Source organism: Glycine max, chromosome 1 (assembly GCF_000004515.6).
Source record: "Glycine max cultivar Williams 82 chromosome 1, Glycine_max_v4.0, whole genome shotgun sequence".
Classification (NCBI taxonomy): Eukaryota; Viridiplantae; Streptophyta; class Magnoliopsida; order Fabales; family Fabaceae; genus Glycine; species Glycine max.
Window position 1 is genome coordinate 51,088,691 of NC_016088.4, and position 23,721 is coordinate 51,112,411.

A 23,721-nucleotide genomic window follows, 5' to 3' on the forward strand; every position below is an offset into this window, starting at 1 on the left:
ATAATTTTGAAATGATAATATAAATAATGGATAGATTTAATGTGATTAATTAAATTAATTATTTTTTTAAAGGGTGTGAATTAATTGAAATATATTATAATTAAGAATAATAAAAAGTCTACTACTAAACAGTAAACACAGAAAGAACCAAAAACGACAAATGATAAACAAGTTACACCCTACATTCATGTCTTCATACGTCATGTGCAAATAAAAAAAAATACAGGAACTAAAAATATTGAGCATCCATAATCCATTCATAGAAATCGAATGGTGACTAGAGCGGTTGAGTGGTATACGTGGAAATTGGAAAAATGCTTCAAGCTTACCTCTGCGTTTGGTGTGCTCATTCCAGGCGCAACCTAAGAAAAGATGAAATAGCAGTGAGATATTGACACGACTCAATCAAAGATTCAAAAACGAAAACCACAAATGTTGTGATATGGTTGTTTTGTGTCTGAGTGAACCGAGCCAATAGCACAATGGCTACTTCATGTTATAAAACGTGTATGTTTTGAAGAGGGTTGGGTGCTGAAAATGATATTTAAAAGCCCCGACTACCAAAGCATTTAAGTCACTCCATCCCCACTTTCTGTTTCCCTTTCTTCACACGCCACCGCATTTAGTGGTGTTTGAGATTGATTTTAATTTTAGAATTGATTTTATATGTTTGATTTAATGTTAAAGAAAATTTTTTAATTAATGTTGATTTAAAATAAATTTGAATAATTTCTATGTTAGATTCAAAATTTTATACTAAATTTTATTTATTACTTAATTTTTTAATAAAATATTTAATCACTTCAAAATTAATTTTAATAAAATATTCAAACATAAATCAAAATTTTTAATTTTATAAAATCAAATTCATTCAAAATTAATTTTGATAATGTCCCCAAATACTCACTTAGTCTCCCACCTCTAATGTCTATTTTAACCCTTCCTTTCATCTCTTGTATGTATTGTGTGGGGGTACAACACAACTATCTCCTGAGAATTCAATTGACCTGGCAGAGTATTTATATAACACAGTTGAACTCGAATTGAGGCAAATCTAATTCTTAGACGAGTTAGGACACAAATAGAAACTATCAATGTGATTTAATAACAAGTTGATGCATCCCAATACGGAATAACTAAAAAATAAAAAATTAAATAGTAAGAAAAGATAGGGAAAAAAAAGATGAATAGAAAAACTTATTATAAATAATTTCTTGTGAAGATGAAAATTACACGATCCAAACTCTTGAATTGAATATTGTTTTGGTATTGCTTCTAAGTAATATCACATTTATAATGAATTGATCAAAAAAACATTGATGTATAGTTTTCCTTTTTCTTTTTCTTTTTGCCGGAGATGTAAGGAAATAGAGAGAGAGGGGAGAAAGGAATGGGGTTGGGGTTGGGAATGATCGTGATACTGGGAGGATGTGTTGCAGAAACCAGAAACATTAAATGAGGGAATCTCCGTCTGGCAACATTAATAGGCAAGGTAGTACTGATGAGACTGCTTCAAAACTGTTACAACCCTCCTACTTAGTATTTCTTTTGAGGATTAGGATCCTCTTCCTCTCTCTGTATGTACCCTTAATTCTCCCAGGGGTTAAATAAGTCTTTTAAATTACTTCTCATTTACTAAGACAAGAAAAAATAGCAATTAACAGTAGTATTGAGTTAATGAATATCATTGGATGAAATTAAAGTGATGAAGGGTATAGTATCCTAGGGAGGGGGTTGACTTGCAGTGGAGAAAAATCAATTTCGCGGCTTTATTTATGAAAGCCTTATTGATGTTTGCTCGATATGGCAAAACAGTGTCTCTCTGTTACAACTGGGAATCTTGTTTTATGGATGCCATTTTCTACTGTGTTTCTGGGTAGCTTCATTATCTATTTATGACAACAATTAATACTCATATGACCTTTTATTTCTCAGATGGAATCTCAATTTGCTGCCAAATTTATGAGACCACCACGCTTTCACATTACTGCATATCTGCTTTTGGTATCTTCTCTCTACAATATCAAATGATAATCTAACCTCAATAATTAAATTAAAATTGTTATTTATCTATTTCATTAGTATAATTTTTAGGTAAATGCTGACCAGAGTCTATTAAGGTACTTACTAAATAATCGAAAGAAGAATTTTTTTTTATTATTATTGAAATACTCGTCATTTTCCTATGATTTTTATAATAAATAATATTTTATTTTTACTTTTTTAACTAATGCTCTATGGACACACTGGTTATCCACCCTAATTTTTAATACTATTCGTATATTTTTAATGTCATTTAAACAATTACTGCTATCATTGAATTTTTAACTAATGTTCTCGTAAGACATTGGTAAACAAGTTTTTCTTGTATGCCTACTGTATATGATCTAAAAGTATTAGATATATTTTGTTAAATATTTTAAATTGTTAAAAAAATTAAATTACCTTCTATATTTTTAATAAAATATTTTATTCTTGTTTTTTTATTGTGTGTTTATGGGTATCCTGTTGAAAAGTCCAAATTCAAATTAAGAAATAAACATTAAATATATCCTTTTGAATTCTTTTAGTTAGTTAATAAAAATAAGTTTTAAATGATTATTATATTTTCAATAACAAAAAATACTAGTATTTTACTAATAATCTTTTTTGTTCTCCTAACCGAGTGCAAAGGACAAAATGTTAAAACTATATTGAACTTCAGTGTTGATTTAAAATAAATTTTTTATTATATTTAAAATATTAAATTTTAATAAATAATTTATTTCCAATAATAAAATGTTTTTCATTTTCCTTAAAATCAAAACTATAGACCAATATTTACAAAACCATAGAAAATTGATATATGCATGCTAAAAAAGTATCCATTTAGTATATACTGGTACTTTAAAGAGTATTTAATACAAACAACTAATATTTTAATTTTTAAAATAAATATTAAATATTTTAAACTTTTAATACAATAAATACATTTTTTTTCTAATAGAACTGAATGCACTATTATAAATGAATGGCCAAAGTATTTAATACAAACCATTAAATATTTTCAATTATTAAAAATAAATATTTCAGTAAATAGTTTTTTTTTTAATTTTAATACAATAAATACATTTTTAATCCTTATAATTTAATGTTGTTTTACTTTTCGTACTTACAAAATTAGTTACTTTTTTCCTTATAAACTATATTATTTTATTTTTAATCTTTAAAATATTTTAGATAATATTTTAAACAGTAAAAAAATATTTAAAATAGTATAAGGACAAAAATAAATTATAATAACTAAAAACAACAAAAAATAATTTTGCAAGAACGAAGAGTAAAAAATACTAAATTCCAATGAAAAAAATATATTTAAGCTTTATTTTTATAACTATCATTTGCTTACATACGAGAAACTTATGAAATCATACTCTCGTAAAAGAAAATAATACTAATTACATTATAATTTTTTTTCTCTTTAATTAATGTCTTAAGATTAAGAAATTAAAATGAGAAAATATTTATTAAATAAATTTTAAGAGAACAAAAAAAAGTATGAGCAACATAAACCAATAAAAGCCTTTTTACTTGATATTTTCTAAACCAAGTATACTTAGACTACTGTTTAACATTTATAAAAATAAAATTATCCCTAAGAATCAAATACTTGAAAATTTACCACAACTCATAGATTTGCTCAACCAACCACATTATACCCGTTGCTATAAATGAATAGTGAATTAATATAGACTTGCTATTAATATTTTCAATTCACTTTAAAAACAATTGTTCAAAGTTAGTAATTAACTTGTTTATTTTCATACTCGTTAGAATTTGATAGTCAATATTATGGGTTGCTTTGTCATTTTCAATTGGCACAGAATTAACTAAAAGGAATGTATAATTGGTATTTTCAATTCATTTTAAAATATCATGTGCTTATAACAATAATCAGACCTTCTAATATTTATTACTAATTCAACGTAGAAAGCACTGCATCATTTAAAATATATAAAAAAAACACTTTATACGAAGAAATAAAAAGTCTTGATTAGAACTAATTATTTGAGATAAAAAAGTACATATATTACATTTTTAAGGTATTTCACAAAAAAAAAAATCTCGGAGGGGGGGGGGGATGAATTTGTCAGATAGAACGCAGTGGAAAAAATAGATAAAATCTACTATTTAATTTAACACATAATATACAATAATAAAGAGAAAATAGATGGAAGAAAAAATGTATAATAATAATAACATCAAAAATTAGTATTCTTGTATGTTTTCTTTAATTAGTATTCTCATGTATTTTCTTTATTTCTCATATATATTTTGGTGGAGAATGTGTAAGTACACATGTAAACATTTCTTAAGTATCTGAGTCCGAAATCCACTCACCTATACTAATTTCATTATATAAAAAAAAAAAAAAAGAGTTCGTAAGTTTTTGATTTAAATTGTTTTCAAATAGACACAAGAGAAATTAAGTTACCATATTTAGAATGTTACTACTTAATTATAACAGAATAGATGCTAAGCGTCACGGGTATTCAAAGTTTGCTCACGTATACAGTGTTTAGCATAAAACTACCAACCCAACCTTTTCGAAAATGATAGAGTAGACGCGGAGTGCAACAGCATGTCTATTTATCCAATATACGTAAGAACCTTAACCATGAAGATAAAATTAAGGTTTGTTTTGACCTCCAAACACAACTAGGAAGTGCAACTTCAATTCACACGTATATAAATAACTTGATTGCCAGTGTTAGCTGCTGAAGATAATTTGAAAGATATAGTCTCAATTTTGATACATAAAAAGAAAATCTCACAAGATCAAAGCGACACGAGTTACCATCATAGGCTTCATTTAGTGTCCAAGGTTCAAGTCTCCGAAGGAAGAAGTGTCTTTACTTAACATTGGACCGTGTTTCAAACAGGATTATCTTCGCATAAGGATTGTGAAGAAACAAAAAAAGAACATGTTTGATTAATTATATGGTTTAAACATATATAGTAGCTTCTTTCATTTGGATACGTAGAACACATAATAGTGGTGGAGGCTTAATCAGTGGTTTGATTATTATAGAGTTTAGTGGTGGTGGAGGCTCTGTTCATTCAGAACGACAAAGGATGCTTTGCCATGATAAAGGAGCATAAGTCCAGATTCTATATTGTTAGAAGATGTATACTGATGCTAATTTGTTGGCACAAATACAAAATTATTGAGTTACTAGAGAGGAGGCGACAATTAGCTTTGTTCTTTATAAGGAAGAAGGTCTCGAATTTGAGACATCAAAAGAATTTTATTCTTTTAAATGAGTTCATTTCACTCGAATTAGAATAATAACAAGAAGTTCAAAATTACTTTCAAATACTAAGATCTTAGATCAAAGAAATTGAAGAGGAGTTGGTATTATGCGATGCCGTTTCTAAAAACCGTCTTTCACAACTAGGACAAAAAAATAGGAAGTTTAAATTTGTTAAGTATGACCATATCCTACTAACAAGATTCATATACTAACACGTTGTAATTTGTGACAAAAATCAAACATAACTTTTAATTAAAAAAATTCTCAGATGTCCACTGTTTACAGCATGTTTATTGCTTCGTTTAGTTACAAAATACATTCGTCTTTTTAGAAACTATTAAACTTTTTACACATAAGATGGCATTTTTTATACCTTTCAGGCGTGTGCCCAAACATATGCTTAGTCAACCACTAAGTATAAAATAATTTTATTTTTTAATAATCAACGGGGTCAAAAGCTTGTACAAAGAGTTTTCCATCTCTTGCTTACTTTTTATTAACTATATAATTATTTCTGATTCTTTTTAGTTTTTTTTAAACCTTTTTATTAAATGTAAAAAACACGTTTCAAGAATCACTAAACGTATGAATCAACTAACGTAAAATTATTTTAACTTAATTAGAGGTTTCAAATTCAAGTCTTAAATATACAATTATGATAAATATTTGAAGAAAAAAATTTGATATTTATAATAGTCCTACCTCAATTCAAATATGATTGTTCCCCTGTAGACCAGACATGTGATTTAAAAAAAAAACACGGCTCACGACTTTTTTTTGGTGAAGTTTTTTTATATTTTATTAATTATAATATAACACGGTTCAAGATGCAAAATCAAATGGAACAACTTTTATTGTCCCATTTGCCGTCAATAAAACACCTTAGCATATAAAATTATTAAGAGAGAGGTCCAATTTAATTTCATGTGTATTTTACTATACTTTTTAGCTAACACTATTTTAGTACATGCATTATTAGAGCTTTGAAGAGGATGAACAAAAGATAAGAGTCTTATTTTGATAGAGGGGGAATTCGACACATATATATCTATGGCTCCATTTAATCTTTTTGAAATGGATAATGGTACTTTAATTAATGTTGAAATAGATAAAAAAAATTGATTGTGCTAGAATGCATTATTAAATTGAATTTTAATATTTTTATTTCTCTTTAGAGCCAATTGGAAGAATTTAAGCAAGTACAATTGGTGTCTGTCCAACAATTTCACTTATCGCGTGTTACTAAAAGTTCCCACTCTGGGAGATTAAAAAAAACATGGATAATTTAATAGGATTTCTGCAAAACAGGTGATTATATAAAGTGATATCTGAATTAAAAAAAAAAATAGCAATTTTAGTACTCGTGAAGCTGTTGGCAGTGGTTGTGCACTTGTGCTTTGTCACATGTTGAAAAATCAGGCCATGCATACGAATGATTGTCATGGTATCAAGAATTTTCAGTTACCATCTTTCTGCTCAAATATAATTAACTGTGATGCTTTTATGATCTCATCTTGCCTCTGCATTTGTTATCTGCTTTACTAGTGGAGATGTAGTTTCTAACTGCAGATTTGGTTGATCCGTTTACATTTTGTTATTTTGACTGACTTTGGTAACTTTTCGGATATCACTTGGATTAAGAAAGAAGTTAAGATCTTCAACATTATATTAAGAGCAGGAATTAAGATATAATAAGGATATTTAGAATCATGAAACTATGATTATAGTTGTTCTTTTGGTTCTTTTCGTTTAAAGTTATGCCCTGTGAATCACCACTTGCAGTTCATATAAAAATACTTATGATTAATTACGCCTGAGCACTAGGAGTAGGATGAAACTATCGCATTAAAATGGCATTTTGATAATTTGATCTGCATCAGACTTCAAGTAAAACACCAATTACAAGCTATACAATGAACGAGTTGATGTGAAACCTTTGGAATCCATGTGAAGGACCCAAACGATTTTGTAGTTACTGTGAGCATATTTAACATAGAAAACGCCATATTAGTCAAATGGTCAGTAAACGATAGCAATATATAACTTGGCACTGCCAAGTTTACATAAATCATCTTTCTGTTATTATATTCTATTATTAGAATTTACAAGGCAGATCATTCGCATTCCATGGTCTGCTTAAAAAATGTTATACTCATCCATTAGAGAGACAAGGTCATATTAAGTATCCATTTAATTTAAAGGTTGGTAGTATTGACTATTGATTTTGAACTGTTAAATATAATTGATACGTATAACTAAATTAACTTGTACATATTTATATTATGTGACTTTAAAACAAACATGAGCTAATTCTCATTGATGATCATTTCCAGGATTGCATACATACAAGATCATCGTCGTCGTTTCTGAGTATTGGTAGAAGCACGACAATCTTCTACAAGGTTTAAGACATTCAAATTCATTTGGTGTACACAAAGTGGGGTCGACGACTATAATACACAGCTGTACAACACTTAATTTTGCTAGTTTCCTTCATTTCTGTAACTTATTCCCCAATATACTCCTGATGAAAAATTATCAGGAATAAGATACCCATAATACCCCTATATTCTTCAGAACTGACCCTGTCATCACATGAAAAATTTCAACAAACAATTAGACAGTCAAACTACTGTAGAGACATGATTTTTAAAAAAAAAAAATTTAAACATCAAATTCCAAATGTTGAAATAGTCGGATATACCTAACAAGCTAATTAGAGCTCATGGGCTGATTTACGAAGATTAGCAAGTTTGTCTCTCCATATAGCTGCAAAAGGCAACCAACAAACTAGGATGATTCCACAACACTACCCCGTGTTAGGCATTCCATAACACAACCAACATATATATGCAATCATATATAAAAGATGTTTTACCTGCATCTTTAAATCTTTCCTGTTTGATAGCTATACGCATATTATGCATCATACTTAGTTCTTGAGCTACCAAATCTGGACCATCTACAGCACTGTAGACAACATATAAAGTTTAGACTCATGATAAATAAGAATGTAAAGGAAGGGGTTCGATCTTGCAGTGACTTGTACACAGAATCTATGATGGCATAGATGACACATTTTACACAATAAGTCAATAACTATGCAATACCTGTCAAGCAATACATCATAAATAGTCTTTTTATTACACACTCCGCCCATTCCATAACCAATTCTGATAGCATCTGTGAAAACAATTTCTTTACTTACATATATTGCAGCCTGCACAAATCAACTTTAAAATCATACAAGTGGATTTGTCTCATATCATTGTACAAAATGCATTTAACTAGGAGAGTAGGAGTTTTACATATGAATATATGTGCTATAGTTTTTGTTGATTCTTGTTCAAAACATAAATTTTTATAACAAATATTGGCAGTGTAACCATAGAACTCATACCTTGCATCTATTTGCAACATTAATGGCATCTGAGGGACGGGCATCCACACTGATAAGATCAGTTTTCCCTGGCTGAAGGAATTATTAACTTTTATGAGCACTTCTATGAATGGAAGAGCTTAAGATAGAGGTGTTTTTATCATTTATGAATTGAAAAGTTTTCAAAACCTGACTAAGGTATAATCTGGCAAAGTAAGTGCTGACTACTCTCTCTGTAATTCTCACCATTATCACCTGAAAGGGTAAAATGAAGGAAATACTTTTGAATTATTTATTTGACATTCAATTTGTATTTGAAGGAATTAGACCAAACATGATAGAATGATAATGCTACATTGTTATTGTTTTAGAACTTCTGCACAAGGAAGACTGATCAGAGAGATTGATAACTGAAATTTGCTCTTAAGAGGACTCAAATAACTTTATCCAAATAGTACTTCTTTCCTTTTTAGTATGATTATTGTCAAACAAAAACACAAAGATGCAAGAGGAGGTATTGATGATATGATCTAACCCAATAATCTGTGCTAAGGGATAAAAGATGCAATTAGACTAAAAATAAAGGCCATTTAGCTGGCGCAGAAAATCCTATGTAGTATTCTATGATTTGGTGGAAGATTAGAGATGCAGAATACTATTTGTTGCTGCCATTTGCATAATATTACTCACTACACCTATGATGCAAACATCAGAATAAACAAAAATTAAAAGAAAAGAAGCATCAATTGATAAAACATCCATAGGCATCAATGTAACGTGGGAAATGCTTAGCTTCATACTTCATGGTCTAGTCTTCCAACTAGGTTTTCCACAAACTGGTACTGGTCAGGACATTCCTGCAATATCACCATTTTCTAAGTACCGATCACAGCGAAAAAAACAAAGTGAACAACCATTCGGATACAGGCTGAAAAATACCACACTTTCATGTTCAGATTCCGCATCCATAAGTTTCTCAATAGCAATCTGCCCTGCACCAACAAAGAAACAAAGTTAATAAAACCACAATTTCCAAAAAATTCAGGGAAATACAAACTAAAGACTGGCACATACCTACAACAATGGGCAGAATATAGTCTCCATCGCAAGAAATCCTGAGAAAAATCGTAGGATTCTTGAAACGCTGTAAGAAGCCATGTCTCAATAAAGTATTATCCGTTCTGGACAAGGGAATCGACGGCGTAGACGATTTCCATTGAAACTCCGGTTGAAATCTATGCTTCCACATATGATAGTGGGAGAACGTTTCTGCGCTAGTTTTAAGTAAATAAAATTTCAGGCATGGATCATACACATGGATAGACCTAAACGATCAAAACAACCAGAGTTACTACAACACACTACCACTGTAATACGATTAATCTGTTATCGTCATAACAAACTTTTCTTTCTTTCTTTTTTTTTTTTTGAGGAAAAGGAAAAACACGAAGAAGCATTGTATTTAACATCTTATGTTATATAAACGCGATCGAGACGTGACGTGAGAGTGAGTAACCTGAGAGAAGGAGAGAAGCTTCGAGATAATCGTTGTTGTTGTCGTGAGAGTCGCCGGAGCTGGATCTACGGCGGGAGGAATCGCAGGAAATGAGGATGGATCTGCGGCGGCGGGACCGGAGCGGTGAGAGGTGGAGCGGCGAGAAGTCGACGGCGACGGAGCTCGGAACGGAGCGGGCGGTGGAGGCGGCATTCGTGTGATCCGCTGCGGCGGAGCCCACGCCGGATACGGTGCGGACGCAGAAACGTGAACCCAGCATTTTGAATCGAAACAACGACGTAGAATGCTGAGAAGGGAAGAGAGAGAGAGAGAGCGGAGAGGGTTGTTGAGATTGAATGCGATGAGGAGAGGGCACAGGACAGGTTTGTAATTGTGGGAGTGGAGTTGATGTTATTATTGTAATTGTTTAGTTAATTGGTTAATTTAATTAAACTAAACCTCATTTTAATTGTGCCTGCTTTATGCTCTTGATGATGATGGATGGAATGCATCATGCATGAGATGAGATTCTTATCGTGGCGTTGCTAGCTATGCTTTGCTTTTAAGTTTTATCACACTCATTCATGGACCAACATTGTCGGTTTCGGGCTGCAAATAGTAATAAAGAAATAAAAGATAAATAAATAAAACAATTGTCCTCGTTGTTGATGTAGATAAGAAGTTGAAATTGAGTCATTTTTCTATGGAATCGAAATTTATAAAAATTTATATATTTTATTCAATTAATTGAGATACACTCCTTAAAATTAGAATTGAGATTTAGTTGTTAGTAAGATTTAGTTGTTAGCACTGATATGTATCTTTTTCGTAATCTAATTAAAATTTGGCTGTTATAATCATAAAAAAATAGCTGTTATAAAATTGGATCTGATCGTATCAAGTGTCTTTTTGTCAACAAAGATATTTTGACTCTGCTGATGCTGATATTTTTCTCTGTTTCTTTCCACAAGTTAGCGAACACTTTGGAGAACGAAATATCTTGTTTTTCTTCCAATTAAATTAAATATGAATTGAGGCAAAAAAAAAAAAATTACACTTCTTTGTAGTTATCATATTTTGAATAACAAATCTTAATATTTGAAAAGAATCATATTAAGTACTGAAAATATTATACTGCTACTTATATTAAACCTTTAATTTAATACGGATTTATCTTTAATGTCGAGAATATGCCGCAGTGCATATTATATACTACTAGTACTTTTTTATGACAGATATATACTTGTACTTATTCATAGCAAAAATAAATAAATATTTATATTAAATAACACTTTAATTTAGTACAGGTTTATGTTTAATGCCAAGAATATGCCGAGTACATATTATCTATGAAGCACCGACACCGATACAGACACCAGACACGACACGGATATGAACACATGGACACCTATAATATCCAAAATATAGAACGTAATACGGGTGTCGTGTCGGTGTCGGAGACTGACACGCGTGTCAAACACCAAACACGACAAAGGGCTGAAGTGTCCGTGCTTCATAGCATACTATACCTGATATATATTTAATTAGCCAAGCTATTTTCTTCGCCAAATCAGGTAAGTTTCCTGGGAACACAATTGATGCTTGATATAAGAAAAAACATGTCTAGGGTTCCAAGAATAGATACGATTTCAATTTCACTGGCTATGGTCGAGGTATCGTAGCTGGCATTCAGATTTTAAATAACTTTTCAACAAAAAAGGTGGGGAGGGGATGTCAATTTTCCTTCTTTTCATGAAAACATTCTTATGGAGAATATATATATCCATTATTTCCAACAAATTACTTTAGTTTATATCTTTTCAAAACTTTTTTTTAGACAGCTTTTCACGCCCACATAATTAATGGATAAATATTATCCCATGTTCATTTTTACACTTCATTCAAATCCTAATTATTCATCCTTTTTATATGGAACCTATTGATCCGATTGGATTTTAAAATTTAATAAATAAAAAATTTAAAAGTTGACAAGATTTTCTTTCTTTATCTCTTAATCCTTACATGCACAAATTTAATTAACGAAATTTAAGTTTTAATATCAATTAGATTGATAATTTATTCGGGTGATACTTTTTTAATATTTTACTATTTTTTTGTTTATTTAAATTTATATATTTTTTTAGGTTAAATTACTCATTTGGTCTCAATAATTTCATGATTCATACTTTTAAATTCCTATAGTTTGAAAGTGATTTTTTTAGTTCTTATGATTTATATTTTAATTCTCTTTTAATCTCTATAGTTTAAAAGTGATCTTTTTAATCTTTATAATTTGTATTTTAATTCTCTTTTAGTTCCTTGAAAGTGATTTTTTTAGTTCCTATAATTTGTATTTTAATTACCTTTTAGTCCTTATTACAAAAAAAATATATAAAAATAATTAACCACAAATTAGTTATTAATTATCAACTATTTTTTAACAAATTATCTTACGATAAATTAGTTATGAATACTAATATTTTTATAATTAATTATAATTGATAATATTACTTATATTTTAATGATAAGGATTAAAAAAGAATTAAAATATAAAATATAGGAACTAAAAAGACCACTTTCAAATTATAAAGACTAAAAAAATTAAAATATAAATTATAAGAACTAAAAAAATCACTTTTAAACTACAAAGACTAAAAGAAAATTAAAATATAAACTATATAACTAAAACAATCATTTTAAAACTATAAAAACTAAAAAGTATAAATAATAAAACTATACGGACAAAATGAGTAATTAAACTTATTTCTTAATTCTTTCTCGAGTGAACCTATCAAACTAACTTAAAACAGGTTGGATTAATATTTTATAATTTAAACACGTTTTAAAAATATGGTAAAGTGAATCCAAATCTTTTTAGCAGGATATCAAGTGTATGTTGACCCACTTTGACATCTCATCTTGTTTAAAATTCGGTCTTGTAAGACTTACGATAATGACTCTATATAACATACTGCCACGTCAGTGTGTTGCTTTCATGGCTAAAACAATGCTACCACAATTAAACAACAAGTCAGCCGTAACTGAAGAATGTAGAGATTCTCTTAATCTCTTCAACCTGTGTCTTTGCTAATTCCACGTATAAATTTCCATGTAGTCACTCGTAATTAGCCATGAAATGATGAAATGGTACCACCCCTAAAATTTATTGGAGCTTTTTTCCAGTTCAAAAAAATTAAATGGCATTGTTGTTTTACACTTTTACTGCAAAACCAATGACAGCATTCTTGGGGTGACCTTTTTTAGACTTTATATTGCACGGGTTGTGCAGTGTTCTAGTATTGTTAATTATAAGCATCGATCCCAAATAAATATTGCATTGCCTTCACCATGATGCTTAAAACAACCTTACTACAATTTTACATATACAAACTTTAGAACTAACCCTCAATAAGAGTCTCACCAGGGACATAATCAATTGTTCTTATGTAAGCAAGTGAATAAAGCAAATTATGTTTCACAACGTGTCAAGGTCAACAACCAATTCAGAATTCAGAAAACCATTTTAAAGAAACGTAATGCTTCATTATTATAAGTAGTTAAGTACACGTAGTCTAACTCATTAATAGAAGTCTATAATAGAATACTCAATATGACAATCCACAAAACCAATCGTTGATTTTCTGGCAAAAAACCATCATCGAATGATTGCAGAGGCAGAGAATATGACCGAAAGCTTCCTAAAACAATTAAACCCAACCAACCCACGCATCAACAGCTCTAAAATCTAATGTGAAACAAAGAAAGCCAGCAGGGTGAGTAAACAAATAAAACAGTTTAATTTTCATACACTATCGATGTAAAGATTTTCATTGCCATAATGAAATATGATTGGATGATAATATAATTTTTTTTTAATTAGTGTTAGTGCATTTAAATTAAATTCATAAAAAATGTCAATGACAGAGGTACAAGTTTCTGTTACATTTAGTTTCACAGACAGAATGAAGAATGACTTCAACAAAGACAACTTGAAAGAAATGTTCCTGCCATTTCATAAACATGAAATTAAATGTAAGCATCATACAGAACAAATATGAATATGATGCAACTTCCATCCATGACCTACTTCTTTTGTGGAATTGATGATCCTTACCCATTTCTTGTTATTATTTTAACAATTACAAACTGGGTAGTTACACAATAGTTAGGCACAGATAATTACTATTTACTACCATCCACATCGACACAAACAAAACTAGTGCTTAGGATAATATTGTGTTTGTGTATGAAGCATCTTTACACTATCGACCTCATTATACAGTATGTTTAATATTTTTTCTTCTATTTTCATCCCCTTATAATAGACAGCGACACAAGTACAAAGGTCATACTACAAAGTACCCATCAAAAATTCTTACTCGGTCGATTTACACTGCCAGTAGGGTTTCCAAAAGTGCATGTCAAACTCCCTGGCCATAGAATTCAACGACAATTGACCTACAATAAAACCCAGTGTATCACAGAAATGATTCAATGCACCAACCAAAAACAACATTAAAAAAACATCCATAACAGCATGCTGGGAATGAAAACAATATACTTACTGCTGTTGGTGTCAGTTGAAAATTTGAAGAACACAAATGGAAAACTAATCTCTGCACCTCTGGTGTAATGTGACTGCCTCCTGAAGTCACAACACTAAGTGTTAATCTTGAGCAACTGATTTACACATTTGGTTCCCACAACTCAATAATCAATTAGAGAGCAATAATGGGGACACTACTGATTAAAATCCTTCTTACTTGATGAGCATGAGAAGACATATAGGTTTAACCAAGGATAAAAATGGAGAAATTAATTCTTTTCCCAATCTAAGATAGATCACCATAAGGGGTTAAAAATAAATATATTTGAAATGAGAAGGACACTAAATCACATCTGACATGGATAAAGAAACCACATCCCTTGTTCTGCTCTTGGTACAACAGGAACGATACAGCTACATTTCCAAATGTCTGGGAACTAGAGACAACACCATTTGTCAAAGACACCCTTGAGGCTGCTTTAACAACTTGATTAGCACATACGTTTGGAAACTTTGACCAGAGTAAAGACAAAGGTCAAGTGGAGTTAAACCATCCTGACACAAACAGCAGAGAAATTGCAATTTAAAAATCAAAATCAGCATAAAATAAAGGGCCAGCATTAACCTGATAGACAAAGAAATTGAACACTCAACCACTATTCTCAGATTTCTCTCATTTAACAAGTAACAGCTGAAATATTTGAAGATGCAAGTAATGTATGTAACAAGTAACAACTGACAACAAGTTGCATGCAGTTCAGGACATGGAGGAAATTTAGCAAAAATTAGAAATTCCTCAATTACAGCAGTAACAAAATCAATCATACCTTATCCTACTGAGGTTGGCCACTTAACACATCACGCTCAATCAAAAACCAAATTATCAATAAAACCATTATTCCATCATGTCATTAAGATTTGACAAAACTTCATGTCAGCTTGATTCAGGCATGGGACTAGCTATGTAAAGTTTAGCAAGCAAACATTAGATTAGGAAAGTTCAACAATTCTTAAATTACTTTTGAAAATTTTTCTTCAACAACTAATAATTTTTTAATGACTTTAGAAAGGTTTCCCTGGTTTACAGGCCAATCTAAAAGTATCTCAATTTCTAAATAGAGAATCAGGGACATCAAAATGACCTTTCATTCAAATCACCTAACTAGTTTATATGACAGAGTCAAATGGTCTAAATAGCAATGACAGCTGATATTCTATGAATGATCCAGTTATAGCATCTATATTCAGGTAATATTATGCACAAAGTCAAGGTTCTTTCAAATTTATATATTAATGCAGGCGATCAACAGATAATTACCTTGTTTCTTAATGTCTTATCAGCACCTTTAAGCAGCAGAAGCCTAACTAAATTTGGTCTGAGTTTGAACAGCAAGATTTAATGGTGTCCAGCCATCCTGAAACAGAGAAAACAAATTTATATTCTCAAAAGGCACTGCAAAAGATTACAAGGTACATATGTTAAATATGAGAACAATTAACCAATAACCATACATTGTCTTGAAGATTTATCTCTACAATATACAATAAGAGTAATTCAATTGTCTCAGTAGAAGCTGTTTGTACAGCATAGTGCATCAAGGTGGCCCCCTCCTATTTCCAGACGTAAACAACAAATTAGATGCATAAAAATAACAGCAACAAGCAATGAATGAAGCCTATGATAATAATATGTTGTCATATTAAGATGGAATGATAACAGTTACAATTTCTCAACGGGGGCAGGGAGAGCACAAAATATCACTTAAGAAAATTAGCATGTAGAGGCTCATATATGCAACTATGGTAATTAAGTAACTTTTTACTCACTTTGTCCCGTACAAACGCATTAGCTGAGTTTTTTAGGAGAAAATTGGTTATGACCTGCTTTTTGCCAATCGCTTTGTGAAGGGCAGTCAAACCATCCTGGAAACATAGTAAATCACTAGTTTAAATCAATGACTCCATGCATTTTATTCTCCCATTAAAAGTTAGAATTTATATACCTTATCCACCGAATTGATAACAGCATTATGCTTCAACAAAGAATCTAAAAGGTAAAGTTCTCCACATGCAGCAACAGTGTGCTGAGGAAGCCATTTACCCTGAAAATAATATCAGTATTAGCCAAAAAAAATTACATTAGTCACCAAACACCCTCTAAGGAGGTGAAACAGAACCCTTTTCCCTCCCTACACCTTTACCCTGGTTCTGACAGAAAGGAAAATGCAACATCCCAATAACATTTTCTAGTCCCAATTACCTAATCCAAACAAGACCAACAAGTGACAACACAACATCAACAACTACTGAGATTGCTCAACAACATCATCGGTGGAACAAATGTAACAAAGCCATCCCAATGAAGAAGAACTAGAGAACTTTTCTTTCCAATATAACAAACATAACGATGATGAAGTATAAGTCATTGTAATTTTAACTTACGAGAGAAACTCGTTTCATTTTTTTTTCCTCTTATTGTTTTCTCCTAGAAGTACTTACGAAGAAGATTTCCCAAACAAGAGCAAAATCATTTACTCAGTAAAAAAAAAGGGTGAAAATAGACATTGACCTTTATGAGTGGTCTTAGAACTAGGGTTATAGCTCCAACTATGAAAAACTGCATGACATCCTCCAAACCCTTCCCGTGAAGAAACCCTCTGGGATCCTTAGGCTCTACACGCTCGCCATTGAAGTCAGGTTCTGGAAGCTTCGCTTTGACGTGAAACGTAGAAGGGTTCTTGAGAACCAGAGGATTGATCTGTCTCAATTTACATCCTTGTAGGGACTCAACCCTCTTCCATTTCCCTTCTTCTCAAGCTCGATTTTCTTTGCATCTCTTAAGGGAAGCAACCCTCTTCTCTTCTTCTTATTATTCTTGCGCCTCTCGTTAATGGTGATTTTGGTCTCTGACTGAACTTCTCTCGTATGGGTTTGGGTTTTGCGGAGAATTTGAGGGGAGAGAAGAGTCAGTGAGGTTTAGGATAGAGAAAGGGAACATAGTGGCTGCAAATACTAACGTTCAAACTTCAAAGCCAGTATTTGGTTTCCCTGTTTCTAGTTATCAGACAATGTCTCTACTCTGCAACAAAGCCCCAGCCTAAAGTTATATACTAATATAACTAGTACGATACCCGTGAGAGAAATGAAATAAAGAATATAATGGATATTTAAGATTTAAAAAGGAAGATTGGGGTGTACTTATTAAAAAGGGGTGCAAGTAATTTCCAGTGTACATTGTTTTATTATATAGATAGAAATAGATAGTAGAAGTAGATGTGCGTGGATAGCAAAATTCCTATCCAACAAAATCATAGTAATACTATGGAAAAAAATAATTTGATTTTTACTTTTATTATAAAAAAATAATTGATTTTTTTCACCATAAATTATTCTAAACACACTAACTGTTTATATATTTTTTTATCAGTAGAGAATTACCAGACAAAAAGTAAAAAAGAAAAACACTTAATTCCTAGAATAGGAGACACCCCAAGCATCTGCCAACACGAGATGTCTCAACTAAGATGGACATTGTTGTAAGAACACCATGGAGTGAATTCATATTTAAGTATTTAATTATAACTTAGTACTCAATAATGATAGTTTAATAATAATAAATAATAATTAATGGAATTTTGAACCTACACTATCGAATTAAAAGTTTAAATTAAAATAATGGCATTGACTTGAATTTCAGAAAAATAAATTTGGCAAGATAAAGATATTCGAGGATATTTTTTTTATCTTGGAAATATTGGTTTAAATAAATGCATTGGAAAATGTAATTTTGCATAAAAGAAATTTTGGATAAAAAATATACAAAGGTTGCATGAGATGCTTATGTAATATTAAAGTAACCACAACTCTATCAACATTGGTTAGTTTAAGTAATTGGAACTTGAATTTTTTAAGTATATGATTAGGAGTCTGAATTCTAACTAATACGTATGAAGAAATCATTGAGTTTAAAAATCTCAGTGACCAATCGAGGTACTCCTTTATAATCACTTAGAATATTACCCCAAAACAATTGTCTTTCTTGTCTTCTAGATAATTGTTGAGACTTGTTGAAATTTCGTTAACAATTTCTCAAGAATTGTTGAATTGGAAACTTTCATTTTTTTCTCTCTCTTCTTTGTTGGCGGAAGCTAAGGGTTGTTATTATTTTTTTGTTTTTCTTCTAAGAATGATAGTTCTTTATTATTTTGGTATTTAGCTACTAATTTTTATTAGGACATTTTTATTCATTCATCAAACTTTTTTTTTCTTTTTTATGAAAAAGACATCCAAATTTGCCCACAATTTTTTTTTTGACAAACAATTTTGTCCACCATTTAACATGTATTGGTCTAGCCAAATAATGAAGATCTATTTCATTGGTAAGTGCCACTTAATCATAGCCCCATGACATAATCTAAGTTATTCCTTGACTAGCCATAAACCATATGAATTGGTATCCTTGAAAAAAGTGATTTTTTTTCTTTAAAATATTGATATTTGTCTTTAACTTGCATTAGTAATGTAGTGGATCCAAAAATGTAAAACTACTTCATGCTTGATACATTGTACTTCATGCATCTACCTCAACCCACCACTACGTCAGCCATAATAGGTTACATGAGTGATACATTGTACATGTAATTCAATTTTTTTAAAAAAATGGCATGTCATTTTTGTTACTTTTTCATATGGCTGGTTACTTAACCAACCAGTCACCAATCGAACTGGTCAATCCAGTCCATTTTTTTAACCATTGGCTTTTTGTTGATTTGCCCAAGGCATATTCTTAGTAAAAACCAGTAAAAGCAATTTCATGGGAAAATAGTTGACACTTGATAGAGAAAAGAAAAGCCATGCCCGGAGTTCAAGAAAGACGCAATTTAAAAATGGCAGACCATTTTTCTTTCTTTTCATGAAAATATTCCTATTTTCCTTCCTATCACATTTAAAATATACATTTTAATTTTAATATAGTACAATACCGTAGTTGTCCCAAAATTTCCATGTGACCAAGGGATGCTAATTGTCATGCAAAATTTGGCAACGGTTAATCTTCATTTGTTGGTCCAAATCTTTCAGAAGTCGTATTGTTTCTTAGCCCCGTCTGTCATACTGATACATGACTAAGACGTCTTTGAGGCTGCTTAAACAACTTGATTAGCTCATATGTTCTGGCACTTTGACCATTGTAAAGGCAAAGGTCAAGAGGAGTTAAACCATCCTGAGATAAACAACAGAGAAATTTCAATTTAAAAATCAATGTAAAGGAAATGTCAAGCATTAAGCAGCTAATAAGACATGCGCTCAAAAGAGTGTGTTAGAGAATATCTTATTAGCATTTCTTATTCGACAATCACTTTTAAAAACTTATCAACAAATAATGACTTAGGGAATTTTCTCTGATTGAAGGGAAAATCTCTGTAAATATCTCAATTTCAAAATTGAGAATCAAGGTATGGATATCACAATTGCCTTTCATACAAATCACCCAACTAGTACTCCCTCTGAACTCATATATAAACAGAAAAGTTGTCTTGTATACACATCTAACTAATGTTGTCATATTTAATGATATCATTCCTAAAACACCCTTCATTTAATTCTAATTTTATTTACAATGACTCTTTTATTCATGATAACAAGTCATTTTAGAAATAACTTTATTTTTTACTTGAGATTAGAAAAATTAAATGAAGTCACTAACTTTCTTAATTAACATCAAATTAGTTATTTTTGCTTATACGAGTCCAGAGGAAGTAACTACATATGGCAGAGGCAGACCTTCTAAATACCAATCACAGCTGATAATTGAACCAATGATCCATTTTAAGCATCTGCATTCAGCTAAACTATGCAAGACACTGAGGTTCCTTCACATTGATAGATTAAAGAAAAAAATCCATAGGAAAACTACCTCATTTTTTAATGTCTTATCAGCACCTTTGATTAGCAAAAGCCTCACTAAATCTGTCCTCTGAGCTTGAACAGCAAGATGTAATGGTGTCCAGCCATACTAAGACAGAGAAAATTAATTGTGTTCTCAAACAGCTCACCATAAATGAATAAAAGGTAGATAAACTAACCAAGAGAAAATTTAATCATACATTGTCCTGGAGATTTATATCCACATTATACAATAAGAGTATTTTAATTGTCTGGGTAGAAGCTGTTAGTACAGCATAGTGCATCAATGTGGCTCCCTCCTGTTTCCAGAACATAAACAACAAAATAGATGCATAAACTTTTCAGCAGCAGGCAACTAAGGCTTATGATAACAATAAGCTGTTAGATTAAGATGAAATGACAACAGTGACAATTTTTCAATGGGGGCAGGAAGAGCTTAAAAATCAGTAAGTAAAGAGTCACATATGCAACTATATCGGGACAACCCAACCATTTAGTAGTTTTTTACTCACATTATCCTGTACAAAGGGATTAGCTGAGTTTCTCAGGAGATAATTGATTATGGCCTGCTTTTTTCCAATTGTTGCTCTGTGAAGGGCAGTCAAACCATCCTGGAAACAAAGTAAATCAGTAAAGTAAATAGAGAAGTCATGCATTTCAATCTCCTTATGAAAAGTTAGAATTGAAATACCTTATCCACAGCATTGATATCAACATTATGCTTCAACAGAGAATCTAAAAGGTGAAATTCTCCACAAGCAGCGAGAGTGTGCAGGGGAAGCCATTTATCCTGAAAATAATATTAGTATCAGCCATCAAAAAATAATTGAGAATATTCAAGGCTACAAGTAAGTGAATCAGAACCCGTTTCCCTCCCTACACCTTAATCATCATTCTCACACACGCACACAAAAATGCAACAAGGTGTCCATGAACTGAGTATCCAGTCTAGTAAAACTGACAACATCAGTATCTACTGGGAATATGGGACTACTCAAACAACATCATTGGTGGAACAAAAATTCACAATCATGGCAAACCAGAGAGTTTTTCTTTTCCAACAATAATAAGCATACAACAATGGTAAAATATCAGTCATTATCCTACATATAACACTTACTGAAGTAGCAGCTGCCAAGTCTGGTATCCTCTTATTCAACAAAACCTTCTCCTCCTTATTAAACAACTTCCGGCGACCTATTCACGCAGGCACGGAAGAATTAGAACAGCCATCCCAACACTTTAAAAGTCCATATACACGCAACAAGACGAACACAACAATCAGTGAATTAAATTATTCATTTCTTCAAAATGTAATTCCTCAGTCCACATTGCCATCCATCAACTAGCATAGTATGAAGTACTAATAGTAACCTAATCAGTAAGTTAGTTCATGTTTCAAAGAAAAAGTCCAAAAGGGCATAAGAAAATGGATATACCTCCAGGGGTTTTAGCAGTAGGGTCATAGTTGTCACTATTGAAAAACTCAGTGACATCCTCCAAACCCCTCCCATAAACAGCCCACCTAGGGTTCTTAGGCGCAACACGTTCACCACCATCCAATTCAGCTTCAGCCTCAAACTTTTCTCCGCGATTCAATTGAGGTTCAGGGACATTTTCGTCCACCGGAAAACTAGAAGAGTAATCGAGAAGCTTCATCTGCGCCAATTTGGCTTCCTTATAAGCCTTGTAGTCATCCAAATTCATATCCCTAAGGGGAATCAAGCCTCTTCTCTTCTTTTCAACCTTGCTGTTGAACTCCACTTCCCGCGCAATCTTCCGCATCTCCCTCTTCGTAATGTTTATCTCCGCCTGAACCTCTCGCCACTTGTCCGGGACCAAATTCTCGCCCAATGTCTCCTCCACTTTTTTCCTCCAACTGGGCCTGGGCTTGGGCTTGGGCTTATCGACGGTAAGATTGTCGGGATTGTGGTGGTGGTTATGGAAAAGCGGTTCGTCGAAAACGCCGTCCTCGAACACGACGCAGTCGCCGATGACGTGGTCTTCGGAATCGTCGTATTGCGGCGTTGGGTGCAGCGATGGCGAGATAGAGCGGAGGTTCCAGTTTCTGGGGAATTGTAGAGTTTGTGAAAGTTGGAGGTTGCGGGAAGTAAAAAAGGGGAGTGGAAAGAGGAAAGTGTGAGGTTGAGGATTCAGCGCAACGGTGGAAACATGGAACATGGTGGCTGCTGCTCCTAACACTCGGTGACCTCAAGTCTGTCTCTTTTATTGCTCATAATAATATTTGATAAATTGCACATTTTATATCCATGTGCCTAATTCAAACTACATTTTGAATGGTGAGTGTTTATATTAACGCTCCCCTTATGTTAATCGCAGTATAGCATAACATAAAGAAAACATTGTGTTATCTTGAGACACTATGATTGAAAATTTTGAATTTAAACTCATATGATTTATATTTAAATGTTTTTATTATAAAATTAAATTAAGAATATTTTTTTATCTAATGAAAAAATAACTCAGTTGCTTAACTCATAATTAATTTTAATTTTTTATTCAAGGTAAAATTAAATATTAAAATTAATTATGAACTCAAAATTAATTATTTAAGGTAAAATTAAAGACACACTTAAATATTAAACTCTGACAATACCTTTAAGAGATAAGGTTATATGAAAATGATATCACTCCTTGTTAGTGGATTCTACTTTGTATTTTGAATGACTAATAACATGTGTTTAATTTTGCATCAAGAGACATAATTGACTATTTTCTAAGTTACAATAAAAGTTACCAATTTTAAATGTTCATGCTTTTTACTTGTTTGACTTGATTTTTGTGTTACGAATGGATCTCAAGCACACATTTAGCAATTTAATAGAATTGATTTAGTGATAAGATATTTGAGTAATTCGTATGAATTTTCAAGTTCAATATGTTAGCAAAATATTATGTGGCTCTTGTTTGTGTTTGATTTGGTTACTTTATTATTACATTTAATTGCTTGATAATGAGTAGTTATAAAATAATAAAATATGCTATTACAATAGTTATAATAACATTTAACTGTTCTTAGCAGAGGAACTAACGAGAGACTTTATGAGATGATAATAAGGAGGAGTCCCTAATCCTTACTATA

The 23,721-nt window shown here is 31.4% G+C and overlaps 2 protein-coding genes, 1 long non-coding RNA gene and 1 other non-coding gene across 5 annotated transcripts; all 4 read right to left on the reverse strand.

Annotated features, from left to right (window-relative positions):
- Window positions 1-378: 378 nt before the first annotated feature.
- Window positions 379-488, reverse strand: MIR171D (microRNA MIR171d). Its single transcript, NR_048785.1, has one exon. It is a non-coding gene; the product is annotated as a microRNA MIR171d (primary transcript).
- Window positions 489-7,583: 7,095 nt separating this feature from the next.
- LOC100801243 (bifunctional nuclease 2) lies at window positions 7,584-10,707 on the reverse strand. Of its 2 annotated transcripts, none has more exons than XM_003516488.5 (10): window positions 10,190-10,707; window positions 9,748-9,942; window positions 9,613-9,665; window positions 9,474-9,530; window positions 8,863-8,928; window positions 8,695-8,766; window positions 8,405-8,514; window positions 8,173-8,264; window positions 7,999-8,063; window positions 7,584-7,879 (listed from the first exon to the last, which is right to left on the reverse strand). In XM_003516488.5, exons 1-9 carry the CDS (start codon window positions 10,446-10,448, stop codon window positions 8,011-8,013), a joined length of 957 nt encoding a protein of 318 aa, XP_003516536.1. In that variant the 5' UTR covers window positions 10,449-10,707; the 3' UTR covers window positions 7,584-7,879; window positions 7,999-8,010. The 2 variants fall into 2 exon arrangements, with proteins under 2 accessions (XP_003516536.1, XP_006573535.1); XM_006573472.4 differs by having other exon boundaries at window positions 7,999-8,084; window positions 10,190-10,582.
- A 3,678-nt stretch (window positions 10,708-14,385) lies between these two features.
- LOC100803912 (ankyrin repeat domain-containing protein, chloroplastic-like) lies at window positions 14,386-17,792 on the reverse strand. The gene is made up of 7 exons (NR_161168.1): window positions 17,284-17,792; window positions 16,718-16,816; window positions 16,542-16,637; window positions 16,227-16,325; window positions 16,033-16,129; window positions 14,734-15,269; window positions 14,386-14,626 (listed from the first exon to the last, which is right to left on the reverse strand). It is a non-coding gene; the product is annotated as an ankyrin repeat domain-containing protein, chloroplastic-like (long non-coding RNA).
- Window positions 17,793-19,593: 1,801 nt separating this feature from the next.
- On the reverse strand, window positions 19,594-22,991 carry LOC113001670 (ankyrin repeat domain-containing protein, chloroplastic). The gene is made up of 7 exons (XM_026128568.2): window positions 22,058-22,991; window positions 21,739-21,815; window positions 21,310-21,408; window positions 21,131-21,229; window positions 20,819-20,917; window positions 20,629-20,727; window positions 19,594-19,935 (listed from the first exon to the last, which is right to left on the reverse strand). The coding sequence occupies exons 1-7, from the start codon at window positions 22,797-22,799 to the stop codon at window positions 19,822-19,824; spliced, it is 1,329 nt and encodes a 442-aa protein (XP_025984353.1). The 5' UTR covers window positions 22,800-22,991; the 3' UTR covers window positions 19,594-19,821.
- Window positions 22,992-23,721: the final 730 nt, after the last annotated feature.

Coding starts and splice junctions, on each gene's coding strand:
- LOC100801243 (XM_006573472.4), bottom strand. CDS start 10,448: ATGCTGGGTTCACGTTTCTGCGTCCGCACCGTATCCGGCGTGGGCTCC. Junction 9,943..10,189: donor AGCTTCTCTCCTTCTCTCAG/GTTACTCACTCT, acceptor AAACTAGCGCAG/AAACGTTCTCCCACTATCAT. Junction 9,531..9,612: donor AATCTGAACATGAAAGTGTG/GTATTTTTCAGC, acceptor GTGATATTGCAG/GAATGTCCTGACCAGTACCA.
- LOC113001670 (XM_026128568.2), bottom strand. CDS start 22,799: ATGTTCCATGTTTCCACCGTTGCGCTGAATCCTCAACCTCACACTTTC. Junction 21,409..21,738: donor ACTTGGCAGCTGCTACTTCA/GTAAGTGTTATA, acceptor TATTATTTTCAG/GATAAATGGCTTCCCCTGCA. Junction 20,728..20,818: donor ATATAAATCTCCAGGACAAT/GTATGATTAAAT, acceptor TCTCTGTCTTAG/TATGGCTGGACACCATTACA.